The 20,538-nt window shown below is 33.3% G+C and overlaps 1 protein-coding gene across 1 annotated transcript in view; it reads right to left on the bottom strand.

Annotated features, from left to right (window-relative positions):
• Positions 1-20,538, bottom strand: part of Fak (protein tyrosine kinase 2 Fak) — a 316,957-nt gene that overhangs the window by 151,230 nt on the left and 145,189 nt on the right. Inside the window, exons 13-15 of the mRNA XM_090402169.1 lie at positions 13,800-13,850; positions 10,421-10,518; positions 381-465 (exon numbers count right to left, since the gene is read on the bottom strand). Coding sequence (XP_090258295.1) covers positions 381-465; positions 10,421-10,518; positions 13,800-13,850 — 234 coding nt within the window. The remainder of the gene's footprint in view (positions 1-380; positions 466-10,420; positions 10,519-13,799; positions 13,851-20,538) is intronic.

Consider the following 20,538-nt stretch of genomic DNA (forward strand, 5'->3'; position numbering starts at 1 on the left):
TTGTATGTATAAATCTTATATCGGTTTTTATGACTTAGTAGAATAATATGCATATATTGGATTATAGAGTATATGTGCAGAAGTTGAATATTTGCTACCAGAATATAATGATTCCATATGGAATCAGTCAGTCAGAATTCCTATCCTGAAATGTATTTTTCAGAAAAATACTTGATACTCTTGCTTTTTTAGACCTAAAGACAAAATAAATAGAAATAAAAATTTTTTTCACTTGGAAAAAAAATTCAGGTCAGAAAGGGTTTTAACATATCAAGTCTAAAACTAGTCATCAAATTACTTTTAAAAAATACAGTTTGCATGTGTGTGTGTGTATTTACACATGCACACACATGTGCATCCACATTTCCCCACACACTTACATGCCTCTTCTAAAAACTTTTCTCCCATTGATTCTTCACTTTCCAGTTTGCAGGTTTTCACTGCTACAGGTATCACCTGGTCATCCTAAAAATGTAAGTATTTTATAACTTATTCTATTCCGATTTACTTAATGGCTTAATAAAAATTTTTCATTTTTTAAAATAATATTAAAAAAAACACATTCAAACAATGTGCAGAAAAATATGATATCCAGAAAAAATAAAGGATGATTAACTTATTTAATATATCAACCAATATGATCTATTATTTTTTATTTCAAATGATTATTTAAAACCTTGTAAAGTCTTGATTTAATTTTCAAATTTCAATAATTAATTATTGAAATATGAGTAACTAATAAAGAGTTAAATAAGGAATGAATATAAAACGGCATTTAATAAAATCTGATTTTTTGATTTCAACATCCAAAAAGTTCAGCTTCAAACTGACTGAGCCATCTCATTCTACTCTTTCATTCCATCCACCTCTGTCTTTTTTGAAAGTCTTTTTAAGGATTGCAACAGCTACCTTTTCAAGAAACAAGATTCCTTTTCCTTAACCACTTGTTCATGCACACAGCCTATGCTATAGTTCAATGTACTGCATGTGTGGAAAATTTGACAGAAAAAAGTCTCATTATCCTGAAAATGAAGACAACATTTACATACATTTTCTGAGAGCCAGTGATATAGCAAGGAAATAAGTCAGAGTCATCCCTATGATTATTTTTTTTCAAGTTGAGAGAATAGCCTCAAAATAAATTTATATTTTGATATATAGCTTAAAAGGGTAGATACTGCTTTCAGGATTATCAAAATGTACTTCATCAGGAATAAAATTAAATATAAATTTAAAAACATAAAAGCAGAATGATATTTTTAATACAAAAATTGACAAAATTGTTAAACTGATAGGGCACATCATCTTTAGATGCCATGCAAATGCTTCACAGTTAATTAGTGCTGCATAACTTCTATCAAAACTAAGTTCTGCAATTTTTAGGTCCTTCAGATATGCAGACAACAAGCTACTTTAGGATAATTATGACCCACCCACAAAAGGTTGCAAACTTGGTACAATAGCACGACAGCCATGTAAAGGAATGTTTTTCTATTTTTATTAATTTTATATTATTTTTTTACATAATCCAGAAACCCAACCACAAAGACCAAATACAAAATTTTTTCAAAACACTAAAGGCCTTAATAAGTGGAAGAAAAATGGTCGCACACTATGTGAAGAAATTCATTTCCCACCAAAAATGTTTTCTCAATAGTATGATAAGCGAAGCCTTATATATTTATTTTTATTTTTTTAAATCAATGTCTTCGACAAGTTTCTTCATGTAAATTTCTCCATAACAAGCTGTTTCTTCAATATAACACATGAACAATATGCAGGAATCATATAAACATCTAGTTTCTTATGACTGAATGTAGTTGTTTTAAGGACCCAAGTACCATAGATGTTTTCCATAGGTATGAAGGCAACTTTCAACTCATACTGTTTTGATATTATTATTATTATTATTACTATTAAGAAGACCCCTGGGGAGCCAGGGACTCGAGGGAGACCACATACTACATGCACCAGCTATCATACTTATTCTGGCATTCATTCACACTGCCCGCACACACAACATTCCATGGCAATCCATTCCCAGCACACCCCCTCTATAAGAGAAAAATCTACATCTCACCCACTTCTTAACAGCATTCATTCTCAGCTTTGAAGGATGCCCTCTTGTCCTTTCCTCATCCTCCATAAAATAAAAAATTCCATCAACTGAAATCCTATATGACCCTTTCAGAAGTTTGTAAATCTCAATCATGTCATCCTTCTTTCCCCTGTTTGCAGTCTACAAATTCTCAATCTGTCTTCATAATCAGTATTCCACAATCCTGATATTTTTAACAAAATCCTTTGAACTGTCTCTGGACCATATCAGAATTACGATGGAAACCAGGAGACCAGACCTGCACACAATAGTCCAAGCAAAGTCTTATCAAGGCATGACATCCTTATCTTTACATGTCAAAGTTTGTTTCAGCATTGCAATTATCTTTTGAGTTGTATTTGCAATCTTTGTAGCAAAGATTGTATTTGCAATCTTTGCTACATGGCCCCTGAACTTCAACTTCCTATCTATTAAAACTCCAAGATCCCTAGACTGATCAGTTTCTTCCAGCATAATCACAACAATATAATATGAAATTGGATACCTAATCACACTAAACTGCATGACTTTACATTTATTGACATTTCTGTACAACAGTTGTGACTCTTCTGGCCCATTCCGGTTAAAATTTTCATAATGGACATCATCCTTATGCACACGGTATTCCTTACACATCATCCTTTACTTACTATCCAAAACTTATATGCTAGCTATTTTATCTGTGACATTTTTGATGCATAATAATGTGACAGCTTGTTCATGGTCCTTGTTTTCTTACATGTTTGCAAAAAAAACTTTTAATAATGTTGTTAAGTTTTCAGGTTATGGCCATTCTTTACAAGCACAAATCTTAAACAATCCATTTTTGTTATTGACACTAGAATAAGGTGCAATCTTCAGAGGCTTTAGTGACAATCTGTTTCCTGGAAGTGATGGTGATGAGAAGAATGTAAATACCTACAAGTGTTTAATTTTTTCCTGATGTAATATACTGAGAAAGATAATTGTTTTCTTCAATGACTAAGATGAGTACATAAATGCAAAGGTGCCACTTAATTCAAGTTCTATGTAAAACATATTTTAGATTTAAACTTTTCAAGAAGTTGCTGAAACTATTAAGTGTTTCTTTTTAAACCCTAGCCAGATGAAGAAAATATCACTGACAAGCTATATTTTAGGCTTAGTGTGGAATTTTTTAATGGTTATCTTTTCAAAAGATTAGAGATACAAATTAGACCTTGTTTAGGATTTAAGCAAAGTTTAAATAAGTTTTACAACAGAAATTAAAGAAAACAAAACTCTTCCTTTCTTGGATATGTACAACTCACTCAAACCAAACAGATTACCTTCTCGGCATATAGGAAAAAAATTTCCTACTGGTAGATATGACATCCTGCCCAGGAATTAAGATTTGTGCTTCTAAAAACTATTAGCATTCTAAAATTAACCACCTATTAACCATCACTGCAAACATGGAAAATAAGCACTGTCACATTAAAACAGTATGAAATCAAAGTTGTCTTCACACCTATGAAAAAAAGCTTCATGGTGCTTGGTTCTCAAAACAACATTCACCTGTTGAGAAACCAGGTGTTTATAAAATTTTCTGTATATGTCGCATGTGTTACACTGGATAAATGGGATGTTTGGGAGAAATTCTCATCAACAAACATGTCAAAAAAAGCAGAGAAATCAGGCCTGGCTCATCATACTGCTAAGGAAAAGCATCAGGTAATTTGGGAACTAACAAAAATGGCAAATATTAAATTTTATGCTACATTTGAAAATTTAAAGTAGCTTTCAAAATGATACAATGTCCAAGGCAGAGCGATAAAAACCAAAGCCTTATCTTAAACCAACTGATCTATGACACCAGGTTCTATAGGAGTTATACAGCAAAGATCAACAATGAAGCATGCATATGATGTCTGTCAATATGAACTCTATCAAGTTTAACAACAATTCCATTAACATCAGTTTCTGTATTAAAATTATTCTGCTTTTCTGTAAGTAGTTTTTGGTACTGAGACCACATTGTAATATAAAGAGTTTATTATATTTTTAATCAACTCGACAAGTTTCTAAGTTGTAAGACTTACATCATCAGGGTAATGGTAGATAAGGTTTTACACAACAAAAGCTTATTGATGATTAATTACACATATTATAACTTCAACTGTTAAACAAATTGATATATCAGAATAAATGATATATTTATTACTGTATGCATGGTGGAACATTGCTAGTTGTTGTCGCATTCTGTGGTTCACGTGTGCTATATCCTAGGTTCGTGGCAGTCTTTAGACACTTAAACAGATCTGATGGCTTTCGGTAATTGCCTGTATCCCTGGTTATTATATTATTGAATTTTTTCTTTTTCTTTCTTTTTTTTTTTTTTAAAACCTTTCTTCTATTTCTTTCTGGAAGAACTTAGAAAAATTAAACACAAAACTAAAACTTATGTGAAATAAATTTGTTAGATGTAAAATTTTTTGAAAATGGGACACAACATAAAATTACAATTAAAGAATCGTTTTCAAAAAGTGCTACTATAGCGTTAATAGGACAACAGAAGGTCAGCAATATTCCAAATTATTTAAAAAAAAAAAAAAAGAAAGAAAAAGAAAAAATTCAATAATATAATAACCAGGGATACAGGCAATTACCGAAAGCCATCAGATCTGTTTAAGTTAGGTCTCGCGTTTTTTATATTAATGCTCTATAAAGAATCTACTTCTAAACAAAAGCTTAGTTTGCTTCCGAAAAACTCTACATTTGGTTGAGATAGCATGTTCTGCTAGGCCAGAGTTCCGGCTCATGCTAAAGGATGTAAGATTTGTGTTTTTCAAAGATGGATGGCTGCAGATCTGCCAAACTGTTCAAAGTAAGATAAACCACAGGAGCATGGGATCTGATAAATGTCTGGAAGATTAAGTGGAGAAAGATTGTCTACAGGAGGAGAAATGAAGGTAGAAATCTTCCTGGCAGGACAAAAGGACACTACAATATTAAGAGATTTTAGAACTTTAACTATTATGTTCAGAAATCACTTCAAGTATTCTTTTCAAAGCAAAACTATCACCCTCTAACCTAACTCTATCAGAATTCAGAGTACTTAATTCTCTAAAAAAGAATAATATTGTCATTACTCATGCAGACAAGGGCAAAGCAGAAGCCACACAGGATAAGAAAGAATATTTTCAAAAAATTTCCTTAATGCTTACTGATTTCTCTACTTACTGTCAACTCTCATCTGATATGAATTGTAACCAAGTTAACAGTCAATAACGTGACTGATAATATTTCCAGCTGAGATGAAGAATTCAAGAAATTTTTTTTTTACTTTTTATGTTCATCCAACTAAATTATATGGCCTTTTCAAGATTCACAAACCAGGTGTTCAATTAAGACCAGTAGTACATTGTACTGGTGTCCCACATATAAAGTTTCTAAATACTTATCTATGTTATTATCTTCATTTACTGGAAAATCTACTTCTCACAGCAAGAACTCTCTAGATTTTAAAACAAAAGTTTGTAATCTACATCTAGAACCTTCAGATATTTTATTTGGTCTTGATATAGTATATTTTTCACAAATATTCCTTTGACAGATACTATTAATTACTCAAACAAGATTTTTTTTCTTGATATAATCACTGTTTGACTCTGTAATCCACTCAGGTTATTTCAGTGTACAAGACAAATTACACTAACATGAAGAACGAACAGCCATGGGTAGGTGCTTTTTCTCTCTCCTACCCTTGCAAATTACTAAATGGAGCAATTTGAAGGTCATCTCCTTAAATTATCAGATTTAAAACTATTAATTTCAAAAAATAAATATGATCCATCTGAGAATTCAGTTTACTTTAGAAGAAAAAAAGTTCTTTTCTACTTCTTTTTTTTTTTTTAGACATTTTAATTCTTCGTCAACCAGTAGTTAGTTTACAATGTTCTATTTTTAGAAAAGAATCTCATACTGATCAATATATCCATTCTAATTTTCACTATCATCTTAGTCAAAAATAATAATGAGAATTATCATCTTAATAACCATGTTACATTGTACTCATATTTGTTCCACTGAAGACCTTTTACAGCAAATTGAATTATATCAAATCTGCTTTTATGAAAAATGGCTTTAATGAATATTTTATTAAAAAAGCCTCTAAAATCTTTAGACACCCAGTCTCTAGAACTGAAAATAGTACTCAGATTCCACTTCATATATATTAAAGGGATTTATGAACGTATAGCTAAAATTTTAAAATTTAAATATTGTAGTGTCCTTTCGTCTTATCAGGAAGATTTCTACCTTCCTTTCTTCAGCTAAAGACAAGCTTTTTCCCTTCAGGCTTCCAGTTTTCTCTCCCGATCAAACTCTGTGTTTGGTCAAGAAAGAAAACTAAGAAAACCTCATGGAAGAAAACTAAGCTTTTGTATAGAAGTAGCTTCCTTATAGTGTGCTTATACCAAGAGAGTCGTGAAATCTATATACATCGACATAACAAACAGATTTAATAGCCTTCAGTTATCCCCTTTATAAGAAATCTTACATCATTTCTATGCAAATTCCTGATTATTATATTATTTAATTTCTTCTTTTCTTTCAATAATTGGGAATTTTAATGACCTTCTGTTGTTCTTATTAATACTATAGTGGTGTTTGTGAAAATGATTTTTTAATTGTAATTTTATACTGTGTTCCATTTTCAATGTACTGAGGATGCCTATGATACATAGGTAAAAATTTATTGCTAATAAATTTATTTTATGGAGGTTTTAGTTTCCATGTTTAATTTTTCTAAATATGTCAACTTGCATATCAATATTAAAGCAGCATTCTGGAAGAATCATTTGCTTTCCAGATTTAGCAAATTGATAGATGGTCTTTTGCTTTTTATTTTAAATAAAAAGCAAAATTTTTTTTTAATAAGGAATTCATTATGAAGAGAATTCATACTTTCAGAAAAATACTCCATTTTCATTCCTCTGACCCAGTCCATATTTTCCAATTGCTGCTAGATGTGCATCTCTTACATCTACTTTAGCACTGAAGTCTCCCATTAATATTATAAAATTGCATCTATTTCTTCTTTCCAGGGTGCTTAAGGGTCAAAGCTGTATAACAGAGAGGAGACCTCCACATAGTCTTTAAAGGAATGCGGAAAACCGACCAGGGCTATTGACCTAATGTCCAATCCTCATCTTCTCATGGTGCAAACTGTTGAGTATCTACCAGGATACTGAACGAACGAGGACGGGCTGGCATTTTGGGATTTAGCCGACCATATTGTATTCTTATTGGCTTAAACCAAATTACAAAATTATGGTGCAACATGACAGAGTTTCAAGCTGGCGGGGGCAACACCAGGTTAAATAAGGCCCACGTTGTTTTCGCCAGGGAACCAGGGCGAACAATGAAAAGTCAGCTAATGGAACAAATCTGAAAACACATCCCAACTCAACATCACCACAGTTAAAGATCGGTACTATCAACATACGAAGCCTGAATGGCAAAGAAATGGAGCTAGCTGAGGAATTAGATAAGTACCAGATCGACATAATAGGGGTGACTGAAACAAAAAATACAAAAATTGGTGAGATCTTTCTAAGCAATAAATACAAAATGTTATATTCAGGAGATGACAATCAAGGAAAAGAAGTAGCCATAGTATTCAACATTAAATATGAGGGTAATCTTCTTGAATGGCAGGCAATCTCAAGTAGAGTCAGGACAAATATCAGGATGAAGAACTGGACAATGAGACTTATTTGTGCCTATGGTCCCACAGAAGGTTCTACTAAGGTAGAAGTGGAGGAATTTTTTGAGGCTTTAGAGAAAGCAACTGACACAATGAAATAGGAAAAGTTGGTCCTTGTTGGGGATCTAAATAGCAGAGTAAGAAATGATTGTCAGATATACAAAAATAATTTGGAAAAATTTGGAGAAAAGAGCAAAGCTAACAATAATGGCAAATATCTGTTCGATTTCTGCTCAGGACATGGACTGGTTATTACTAACACCATGTTCCAACATAAAAATGTGCACAAATTCACACGGAGAGAAGAGGCAAGGAATAAGAAAAGTCTGATTATTGTTGATAGTGATGTCTTCTCCCAGGGGCAGTACACCAGAGTGTACAGAGGATTTGACATTGGAAGTGATCACTATTTAGTCTTGAGCAGGATAAAACTGAATTTCATATTGAAAAGAATAACATGTAAGAAAGTTTTAAAGCGAATAAAAGTTGAGCAGCTGTCAGATGTGAACTGTAGACTAAAATACACAAAGATTATTGAAGAAAAAATGAAAGAGTTTGACAACAGGAACCAAACCTTGGAGATTCAGTGGCAAGCCTTGAAGAAAACCCTAATTGATTCAGCCAGAGAGGCATGTGGCGAGGTTATCTGCAAGGATAGAAAAATCAGAACTCCATGGAGGACACAGGAAGTTAAAGAGGCAGTGAAGGAAAAGAAGAAAGCATATCAAAAGTTCCTGGCAAATAAGTCTGCTCGTGCTCTTAGAAAATACAGAGACATATGTAAGAAAGCTAAACACTGTAAAACTAGCTTAACAAAAGCCATGGGAGGACTTTGGCAAGAACATAGAAAATAAATATCAAGAATGTGGCAAAATATTCTGAAGATTGTTGAAGAAGCTTAGAAATTGAGGAAAGAGTGCTGTAAAAGGAGTTAGACATGAAAACAGGAGGAAAAGATAGCCATTAAAGGAATATGGAAAGGCAGCAGGAGTAGATGATATTTGACCAGAAATGGTGAAGTATGATGGTATAAGTCTTACAGTGACTGTACTGCATACTTCAGAAGGCCTGGAGAGAGGAACAAATTCCCAATGATTGGAGTAGAGCTCTCACAGTACCCATATATTAAAAGGGCAATAAAACTGAATGTGAGAATTAAAGAGGTATTTCCCTACTGAGTGTTTCTGGTAAGGTTTATGCAAGTATACTTGAGAAACGATTCAGAAGAATTGTGGAAGAAAAGCTTGGTGAAGAACAAGCTGGATTCAGGTGAAATAGAGGCTGTCAGGTTCAGATCTTCACTTTACAACAGATAGTTGAAAAATCATGGGAATGTAACAAAGATCTGGATTTAAGTTTTGTCGATCAGGAAAAGGCATATGACAAGGCGCCAAAAGAGAAGCTATTCAATATGGATCACATTATGAAGGAAAGTGGTATTAAACATGATATCAAAATTGGAGATGTTAATGTCAGCTCTTTGCTTTATGCAGATGATGTTATACTTCTAAATAAATCTGCTACAAGTCTGCAAGATTTCCTGACTAAATTGAATAACTGTTGTAATAGATAGGAATGAAGGTCAGCAATCAAAAGACAAAGACAATGAAAATAGGCAGAATCGTTGAAAATGTCAACTGTGTTGTGAACGAAGAACCTGTGGAACAAGTAAAACATTTCAGCTACTTAGGCACGATTTTTAATGAAGATGGTAAATTAAATATGTAAATAGACAACAGAATCAACAAAGCTGGTATGGTAGGAAGTCAATTGAAGTTTTAACTTATGTATCCGAGAGTTGCGTCAGAAGTAAAACACTTGACTGAAGACCGCAGATATGAGAGTCCTGAGAAAGATTAGTGGTGTGAACAGATATCATCAATGGTAATATCATATTAAAAACGAGGATATTAGGAAAATCTTGACATTGTCACCATCCAGGAATGCGTTAGCAGAGCTAATCTCAGGTGGTATGGTCACTTAAACAGAATGGGCAAGGAAAGATTAGCAAAACAAGTGTTCTCTGCCAGGTCGGCAGGAAAACGACCCAGAGGAAGACCAAGATATAGGTGGATTGATACTGTACAAAGTGCCTTAGATGACAGAAATATAAGATCTGATAATGTTGGAGTCTTGACAAGTAACAGACTGATTTGGAGGAAAATTGTAGATAGGAAGTTAGTAATGATGTAAATTTCCCATGTAGTACTATCATATCCTGTACACCTCTTGAGGATACATGGCAGAAATTTGATGATGATCTATTTTTTCCTCTGTGTGGTCGAAGATTAGTGCATAAACTTATGTAATTCTACTTAATTTATAATGCCTATTTATTTTAGGGCTACAGTTTTGCAATCCTGTTAGTGACATATTTTATTTCTTGTACTTGATTTTTTATGGACTGGTTAATTAGCCAATTACTTCCTGGGATCTTGGGATGTCAACATAACTTTATCAAAATGTAAATTTAGTCCAGATTTATCATATTATCTTTGTAGATTGCTTAAATCTTTCATATTTTTTATTAAATCAATAAGTAAAATCCAACAATTATAATAAATTCTGAATAATAAACTTAAAACTGTTCCTACCTTACACCTGTAAGTTCCTTTGTGGACATCTCCAAACTGGCCCTCTCCTATGATCTCTTCTAATGTTATATCTGTTTGACAGAGTTCGTAGTCACGTGCTGAAAAAAAATTAAAGAAGAAAAAGAAGAAAAAAAAAACATATTGATAGCAGAAAGGTTAGGCATAATGTAAAATTTTATCTGAATAGAACATTTTTCAAAAGAATGTTTAAATAATTTATTTCTTAAAACCAAATAATGATTTTTACAATATATTAAAATAATTCCTGCATATCATAAAATGCAAATAAGACCAAAATTCGTGTAACTTACAATCTTTTCAAGTCCCCTACACTCTTATGAAATGAGCAGACTCTCATCAATTTCTATGTTAACTATGTAAGCTTTATGGAATCACAAGTGATACACAAGTTATATAGGTAACATTATTATTATTCTGTTATTTATACACTGGGGTGCTTAAGGATCAAAGTTGAATAATTGGGAGGAGACCTGCATAGCCTTTTAAGGAATGCAAAGAATCTACTAGGACTTCTGTCCTAATGTCCAATTTCTCAGTATACAGGTAACTCTCATACAACGCGGATGTTAGGTTCCATAGAAATGCCGCGTTATATAAATCATGTTATGCGACACTCAGATCACATAGAAAAAGTAGGGCTATGTTCCAAAATCGTTTTTTTAAAATAATTATATAAACAACAATATAATATATATTTTTATTTAATTCAGGCAATTCATGTAAGTTAAGAAAACATGTAAACTATGAAACAAATACATAGTATAAGATTATAAAAATTACAAATTGTACGTAAACTTCATTGCACATAATGCAATAAATGTTTTAGGCAAAATAAAAAAGTGCATATTTTAATCGTCATCACCGTCTTTAAAATAACATTTCGTAGATGTTCTTCATTTACAAGTGGTTGGACGTCTTCATCACTTAAAATCTTTTGGACATCATTTGTATAATTCTCATTGCATACTTCAACTGGTTTAGTTATCAAGAAGTCAGTAATAAGACCTTGCTTACCACTATGCTGCAATTTTTTATTGAGTTCATAATATGGAGCTAAACAAATATCTAATTGTCTCGTGAATTTTCAGGAGCGCTCCAGCGAGGGATCATTATCCGTAAAATAATTTCCTAACTTTCTTTCCAAGTCCAATCCTTCTGCTACTTTCTTTAAAATGGATGATTTAACGGATTCATCATAATCAGAATCTTTGGCAGAACTTTCCTGCCATTTGGTTCGACATCATCTATTAATTGTATCAGTTCCTCTTCATTTAAATGGGGAGGAACTGGTACAATTTCTGTTTCCCTATCAATTAATTCACTAATTTCATTTGCAACCATATCGCAAAAGCCCTCTCCACCAAAAATGTGTGCGTTTATTATATGACTTAGCTCGGCATTCACTGGAGGTACAAAATTTTATTCAAGAACGGCTTCAGGCCATATTTTTGCCAGCAAGCATTCAGTGTAGTGGGTTGTAATTCCTTAATGAATAGAGAAATAATTTTCACACAATTCAATATTGAAACAGTGTTATGTTTGGATTAGATTCCAAAATGGAATCTAATCCATTGGGACAGTGTTATGTTTGGATTAGATTCCATTTTTTCCAAAATCAATTGGAATGTTCAATGAATATAATATGATTTAAATGTTGATATTATTCCTTGGTCGAGTAGTTGAATAAGTGAAGTAGTATTAGGCTGCATAAAAGTTATTTTAATATTCGGATGTCTTAAATTTGTTGGGTGGCCTGGTGCGTTATCTATAATTAGTAGAATTTTGAAGTCGATATTCTTTTGCTTTGTGTAACTGTCTACATTGGGTACAAAACACTTGAAAAACCAATTTTCAAACATGCCTTTTTATTGGTCCGCCAATAAACAGGTAGGGTGGACTTATCGAGCCCTTTCATAGCATGAGGATTTGAGGATCGGTTAATAAACATTTGGAAAATATAACCCGGATGAATCAGGGTTATATTGGAAAATGTTGTTTATTATTTTAACGGTATAATAGAACACAGAAACTAAGTAAATAATTAATTTATTAACTTGATGCTGATATTTCGCTGGTGTTATAACCAGCATCTTCAGAGCACAAAAACACTGTTTGTCACAATACGCGAGACACAATACGGTGGAAAATATAACTGGCACAAACTCCTTGCTGAAAGCTTTCTTCTGAAAAATCTTGATCAAGTTCTTTTAAATGTTTATAAACTTTGAGAACTTTTTGTTTAATAAGATTTCCATCCAAAGGAATTTTCTTTTGAGTGCAATATTCTATACAAATCATTAGAGAAATCTCCATTTTTGCCATTAGAATATCGCATACATGAGAAAAGTACTTTGCACTTACATTTGACCTAGCAATAACACTTTCTTGGATTTTATGTTCATTTTGTTTGATTGTTTGAATTATTGATTCATTTAAATTCAAAGTCCTTGCAACAACTCCTGGTTTTTCTTCGTTTTTCAACCAATCCAAGATTTTAATTTTTTCTTCGAGAGAAACGAATTTTCTTTTCAATGTTGGTTTTTTCCCTTTCGTTGCAGTTTTAGTGGATATTATTATTAAAAAAAAAAGGTTTACATAAAGAAAAAAGGTTTAAATAAAGAAATACATATTAATTATGTATGTAACTCACCAGAAAATAAAGTGCACAGCTTGAGATTAACACATTTATGATTTTTAATGCGCTTTCCTGGCAGAAAATGAAGACAATTTAACAATAAATGCTTTATACAGTAAACAATTTACATACATGCTTGCTAAAAAGTATTTCCCCTAATATAAATTCACTACTTATAACTATGTGCACAATACTGGAAGACACAAATTTAACGAAGATAAAATTTGATTTTTAAGTCGCATGTCGAAGAATATATGAAAAGATAAAGGACTACTACAATTTGTTGACAATGTTATATTGAAACCGCACTGAACAAGGGTTACCACAATTTGTAGACCGCATCATATCGAGACCACGTTATACGAGGGTTATCTATACTCAATCAGCTGTCTACCTGGATACAGAATGTATCCAGCTATATACATATATCAACTGATCCTTCAATCAGAAGGGGATATCAGTATCAATAATTAAAGACAAGTAACAAAATTTGCAAGAGGAAGGGAAAGATGATTAGGAAAAAACCCTGTAAGATATGGTAGAGAATGAAACAAAAATAAATAAATACCAAGGGGAAAGTAATTCTATTAACTTGAAATTTGAACAAAAGAAAAAAAAATGATCAGCTAGCAATTATATTTAATTTATAATGACATATTAAATGCCAAGGGTATACATTGTGCAACATAGATTTAATGGTAGATGTATAATCAAGAGGCATACCGACTGGAGTTGAATAATCGCCTTCTTCATCAACAACATCACTACCTTCACCTGTAATGGAAAAAGTTTTAATTAAGCAAACATAAGTACAAAATATAATAAGATTACATTTTAATACAGAAAAGAGATACTTATTAACACTTCAGTAACTGAATAAGGAAACATATGGACAACTTCATGGCATAGTCAGCATGATGAATGGCTCATTAAGAGACTGACTTTCAAACATCAAAATGTTACAGCAATTACTGGGGAATTTGATCTTGAAAAATAAAACTTGAAACATGAGCTTCAAAAATCCTTACATTCTACACAGATACTCACCTGTTTCATCAAATCTTTCTTCTAAGTGTTAATCCCAAATATGAACACTGGTTGGTTAGTTTGGGATTTACTGTGCAAGGATAGCAAAGGTCACACTGTAACATTACAAAGGTTACAGCAGCATAAAAGGCAATAAAAGATACACAGCTAATGTAGGTATAGTACTGTATTCTGTAAAATATCTTACATAGAAGATATTTTAAAATTTGAACAACACCTATATACATATAAAAGACATTTCATGATCAGATGCATGTGTATGAATTTATTCCTTGTAAAAAGTTAGAAGTTTCATGAAAGTTGTCTGTGCCTGACAAAATCTTCAAGTGTAATATGACTCAGTCAAAGTAGTAACGCATGAATTCCACTTCTGAGTAAAATGTTGGCACTCCACCAGAAAATCACATAACATCCAGCAGTTCAAAGCACAGGTGAGTTACTACAAAGCACTCACCTGTGCTGACTGATTACTGAACAACGGGACTGACTGTTAGCTCATCATCAGTGACCAGTCACTGAAATGGCTACGGAAAGAGCTAGAGAAGATGACATATGTAAGGAGAGTATCACAGTATTCACACATAGGTAAGTCACATGCCATCGATAGATAAGAATGTGTACGATGACTGAACAATGCAGGGCAAAAACAACTGTTTCTACAGACTGGAGTGCCACTGCTTAATTTTGAGTTTTATCTCATGTAATTTATTTGTCAGTGCTTCCTGTCAGGAGGAATGCCACTGATTAATTAACTCTGCTTTTATTAAGTGTCTGTAGTCTGTATAGGGGACTGACAAACAGATAAATACTTATAGTTAAATACAGTTAAATACAATATACAGTTATACAATACATACAATATATATAAATACAATATAGTTAAATATAATTTTTTATGTTTAAGTCACTTATGAAGTGAATATTTCAAAGAAATAATGGAATGGTAGAACTTTTTTGAGCTGTCTTCAAAAATGTAAATATTTTCAAACAATGCTAAAGAAGCTAGTAAGAAACAAAAGGTTGCAAAGCGTGTAAGGATATCAGAAAACAATTAGTAAGATTGAAGGATGAAGTGAGACAAGTGCAGAGTGAGGTGACATTGGTAGTTGTAGGAAGGAAAAACTCAGAATAATACCATTCATAATTGATAATTTTTGTAACATTGAGAATTTATTTCTTTGCAATATTCACTTCATAAGTGACTTAAACATAAAAAATTACATTTTTATTATTTAACCTGAAAAAACATTCATAACTGGTGAAGAAGTGAGCATGAAAGGTATGAATACAAGTGAGAATATTATAAAAGAATTGGTGAAGTTAAGGAATGAACTGAGGCATGCGAAGAGTGAGATGAGATATTTAGATAAGAGATTGGTAGTTGAAAGTTGTGAGAAGGAACATGCCAGTGGTAGATGAGTCAAAGATGAATGATTGCAGTGGAATTGTGGAAAGTAGTGTAGTGCTGCATAAGGACTCTTTAAATGGAGCAAATGTCAAAAGCATGTCTGGGAGGAGAAATGATAGAGAGAGAGAGTAACTGAGGTTGTGGAATGGAGAGGAGCAGAGGAGTTGACTGTGCTCAGTGGAGCAAATAATTTGTGAGGTAGAATGGATTTTGAGAGTATTACGATAGATAGTGAAGCAGAAACGTGTGAGAGGGAGAACTGTGAGCGTGTTACCAAAGGTATGATAGCTGAGCGTTGAGGAAAAGAGCAAAGATCATGACTTGAATACTAGCTAAAATATGAAGGATGAGAAAACTTGAGTATGTATGGGATAAATTTGAATGCAGGAGAGAGAGACGCTTATTGCAGATGGCTACATTTGAATGAGGGTGGCAGTGTGTATTGGTGGGCAAAGTGGCTGGGTAGGAGGAGATTGTACAGCCATTCATCGAAACAAAAACTAATCAGTGAACTACAAATTACACGGTAACCACAGTAATGAAAATACACACAACAACTGGTTTACCAATTAAAAATGGTTGTTGCAAGCTAGAAATTAATATTAATAAATAATATTAAAACTATTTTTGCTGATCACATAAAATGAGAATCACCCAAACTTTCAGGAGAGAGACAATCATTCCAATTCAGGTTAAGCTGAAGTAAAAGGGCTTCACAACTTTCTGTGAAAAGGCATTCATATTTAAAACTGCTTCTATGGAGAAGACAAATGTCATCCTACCAGATGCTGTGTTTAGTGTCAATACTATGCTGTGCCAGAGACTACTTTTGAGGTTTCATGTATTTGATGTAATACTGATGCCTGATAATTATTTTTTCCACAGAACAGCCTGTATGTCAAATTACATTCATAAGGAATCTGGTAAACACCAGCTAATGACAGAGGTGACAGTTTGTCTTTTCCAGATGGTAAGAGATTAGACATTTTGTTGATAGGAAAATATGTGGGAAGAAGGTGGTACTTCTTCAAAATTCTACCAATAGGTTCAGAGATACCACAAATATAAGGAATTGGAATTGTGGTTTGCTGAAGAATTCTTAGGTGTTGGAACACAGGAATCAATTATCTGTTGGACTTGATGAGGGTTGTAACCATTTAATTCCATTAAAATTTTGATAGCAAGAAATTCTAGTTGTAAGCTTGAGGGAGAGCAGCACATATTATGTACTCTATGAATTAAAGACTTGATAACGCCAATATTTTGAGAGGTGTGACGAGCAGATTATTGATGAATGTATCTGCCAGTAAAGGTAGGTTTTTGACAAACACAGGCTGACAAAGCACTGGAGGCTGTGTAAGTAAGAAGGATGTCGAAGAATGGTCAACTACCAGCGTTTTCTTTTTCCATGGTGAATTGAATATGTGGGTGAAGGCTATTGATCTGTTGTAAGAAAGTGGTAAGTTCATTTTCAGAATGAGGCCACACAGCAAAAACATCACTGACATAATGAAACCAAAAAGAGGGTTGGGAGATGAATGGATGAGAATAAGGTATCTTCCAGCTGGTTCAAAAAATAGCTTGCCAAAGGTGGAGACAGAGGGCTACCCACAGCAGTGTCTTCAACTTGTCTATAGATCTTGTTTTTCCAGTTGAAATAACCTGATTGTATAACAAATTCAAAAATCTTCACAACATCAGGAGGAAAATCACATATAGTAAACTAATAGTATCAGATAAGAAAAAGAAGGAGTAGCCATAGTATTCAACACAAAATACGAGGCTAATCTTTTTGAATGGCAGTCAGTCTCAAGTAGAGTGATGTGGGCAAATATGAGAATGGGGAACTGGACAATGAGACTTATTTGTGCCTGTGGTCCCACAGAAGGTTCTACTAAGGTAGACGTGGAGGAATTTTTTGAGGCTTTAGAAAAAGCAACTGACACAATGAAAAAGGAAAAGTTGGTCCTTGTTGGGGATCTAAATAGCAGAGTAGGAAATGATTGTGAGACATACAAAAATATTTTGGGAAAATTTGGAGAAAAGAGCAAAGCTAATAATAATGGCAAATATCTGTTAGATTTCTGCTCAGGACATGGACTGGTTATTACTAACACCATGTTCCAACATAAAAATGTGCACAAATTCACATGGAGAGAAGAGGCTAGGAATAAGAAAAGTCTCATTGACTATGTTATTGTTGATAGTGATGTTTTCTCCCTGGAGCAGGACACCAGAGTGTACAGAGGATTTGAAATTGGAAGTGATCACTATTTAGTCTTGAGCAGGATTAAATTGAATTTCATATTGAAAAGAATAACATGTAAGAAAGTTTTAAAGCGAATAAAAGTTGAGCAGCTCTCAGATATGGACTGCAGACTAAAATACACAAAGACTATTGAAGAAAAAATGAAAGAGTTCGAGAACAGTAACCAAACCTTGGAGATGCAGTGGCAAACTCTGAAGAAAACATTCATTGATTCTGACAGAGAGGCATGTGGTGAGATTGTCTGCAAGAATAAAAAAATGAGAACTCAATGGTGGACACAGGAAGTTAAAGAGGCAGTGAAGGAAAAGAAGAAAGCATATCAAAAGTTCTTGTCAAATAAATCACCTTGTGCTCTTGGAGAATATCGAGACAAATGCAAGAATGCTAAACACTGTGTAAAACTAGCTAAACAAAAGTCATGGGAGGACTTTGGCAAGAACATAGAAAATAAATATCAAGAAGGTGTTAAGATATTCTGGAGGTTGTTGAAGAAGCTTAAAAATGGAGGAAAGAGTGCTGTAAAAGGAGTTAGAGATGATAAAGGTGGCATGAAAACGGAAGAGAAAGATATCCTTGAAGTATGGAGTAATTACTTTGAAAAACTGTTAAATGAAACAAGCAGTGATGACAGCACAGTGGTAAAAAACACTCAACAGGCATGCAGGCAGGAATACATATCCATACTTGAAGTAGAAAAAGCCATCAAAGGCTTGAAATGTTGAAAGGCAGCAGGGGTAGATGATATTCGACCAGAAATGCTGAAGTATGGTGGTATAAGAGTCTTACAGTGGCTGCACTGCATAGTCCAGAAAGCCTGGACAGATTGACGAATTCCCAATGATAGAAGTAGAACTCTAATAGTACCCATATATAAAAAGGGAAATAAAACTGAATGTGAGAATTACAGAGGTATTTCCCTACTGAGTGTTCCTGGCAAGATCTATGCAAGTATACTTGAGAAACGGTTGAGAAGAATTGTGGAAGAAAAGCTTGGTGAAGAACTAGCTGGATTCAGGCCAAACAGAGGCTGTCAGGATCAGATTTTCACTTTATGACAAATAGTCGAGAAAGCATGGGAATATAACAAAGATCTGTATTTAAGTTTTGTTGATTTGGAAAAGGCATATGACAAGGTGCCAAAAGAGAAGCTATTCAATACGCTGCAGTTATATGGTGTCAATGGGGCATTATATTGAGCTATACTTAGTCTTTATTTGAGTTGTAAGTCAGCAGTTAGAATTCAAGGAAGTACAGAAAGATGGTTTAATGTTAAATCTGGTGTGAGACAAGGATGCACATTATCCCCTCTGTTATTCATTATCTATATGGATCACATTATGAAGGAAAGTGGTATTAAACATTATATCAAAATTGGAGATGTTAATGTTAGCTCTTTGCTTTATGCGGATGATGTTAGACTTCTAAATAAATCCGCTACAAGTCTGCAAGATTCTCTGACTAAATTGAATAACTGTTGTAAAAGATATGGTATGAAGGTCAGCAATAAAAAGACAAAGACAATGAAAATATGCAGAATCATTGAAAATGTCAACTGTGTTGTGAATGGAGAACCTGTGGAACAAATAAAACATTTCAGCTACTTAGGCACGATTTTTACTGAAGATGGTAAATTAAATATAGAAATAGACAACAGAATCAGCAAAGCTGGTATGGTAGGAAGTCAATTAAATAAATTCATATGGAATAAGAGAGAAATTAGTCGGAACACTAAATTAGCTGTATACAAGACAGTGTTCAAACCAGTTTTAACTTATGGATCTGAGATCTGGGTCAGAAGTAAAACACTTGACCAAAGACTAGAGACTGCAGATATATGAGAGTCCTGAGAAAGATTATAGGCGTGAACAGATGGCATCAATGGCAATATCATATTAAAAACGAGGATATTAGGAAAGAACTTGACATTGTCAGCATCCAGGAATGCGTTAGCAGAGCTAATCTCAGGTGGTATGGTCACTTAAACAGAATGGGCAAGGAAAGATTACCAAAACAAGTGTTCTTTGCCAGGTTGGCAGCAAAATGACCCATAGGAAGACCAAGATATAAGTGGATTGATACAGTACAAAGTGCCTTAGATGATAGAAATATAAGATCTGATAATGTTGGAGTCTTGACAAGTAACAGACTGATTTGAGGAAAATTGTAGATAGGAAGTTAGTAATGATGTATTTTTTTCATGTAGTACTATCATATCCTGTACACCCCTTGAGGGTACATGGCAGGAATTTGATGATGATGATGATAGTATCAGATAATGGAATGTGGTAAATAGAGAAACAATATCAAAGCTGACTATCATATCCAACTCTTGTATTTGAATATTCTTGATTTTTTCAAGAAAATGTGTGAAATTCTTGATAAATGATCTGGAATATGGGCAGTTAAAAATGTGAAAGAAATTTAGCAATTCTATAGGTGAGAGAGTCAATACAATTCACAATATGTATTACTGGTCGACCAGTAATACATATTGTGTAACACCAGCTAAAGATAAAGGTGACAATTTGTCTTGTAGATGGTAACAGATGAGAAATTTTGTTGATAGGAAAATATATGGATAGTTCTTCAAACTTCAACCAATACGTTCAGAGATATCAGAAATATATGTGACTAGAATCTGCAATCTGTTGAAAAATCCTTAATTGTTGGAACATAGGAGTCAATTATCTGCTGGATGTGATGAGGGTAGTAACCATTTAATTCCATTAAAGTTCTGA

The sequence above is a fragment of the Typopeltis vanoorti genome, chromosome 12 (genome assembly GCF_054136105.1).
Source record: "Typopeltis vanoorti isolate ZY-2024b chromosome 12, IOZ_Tvanoo_1.0, whole genome shotgun sequence".
NCBI classification, from domain to species: Eukaryota; Metazoa; Arthropoda; class Arachnida; order Uropygi; family Thelyphonidae; genus Typopeltis; species Typopeltis vanoorti.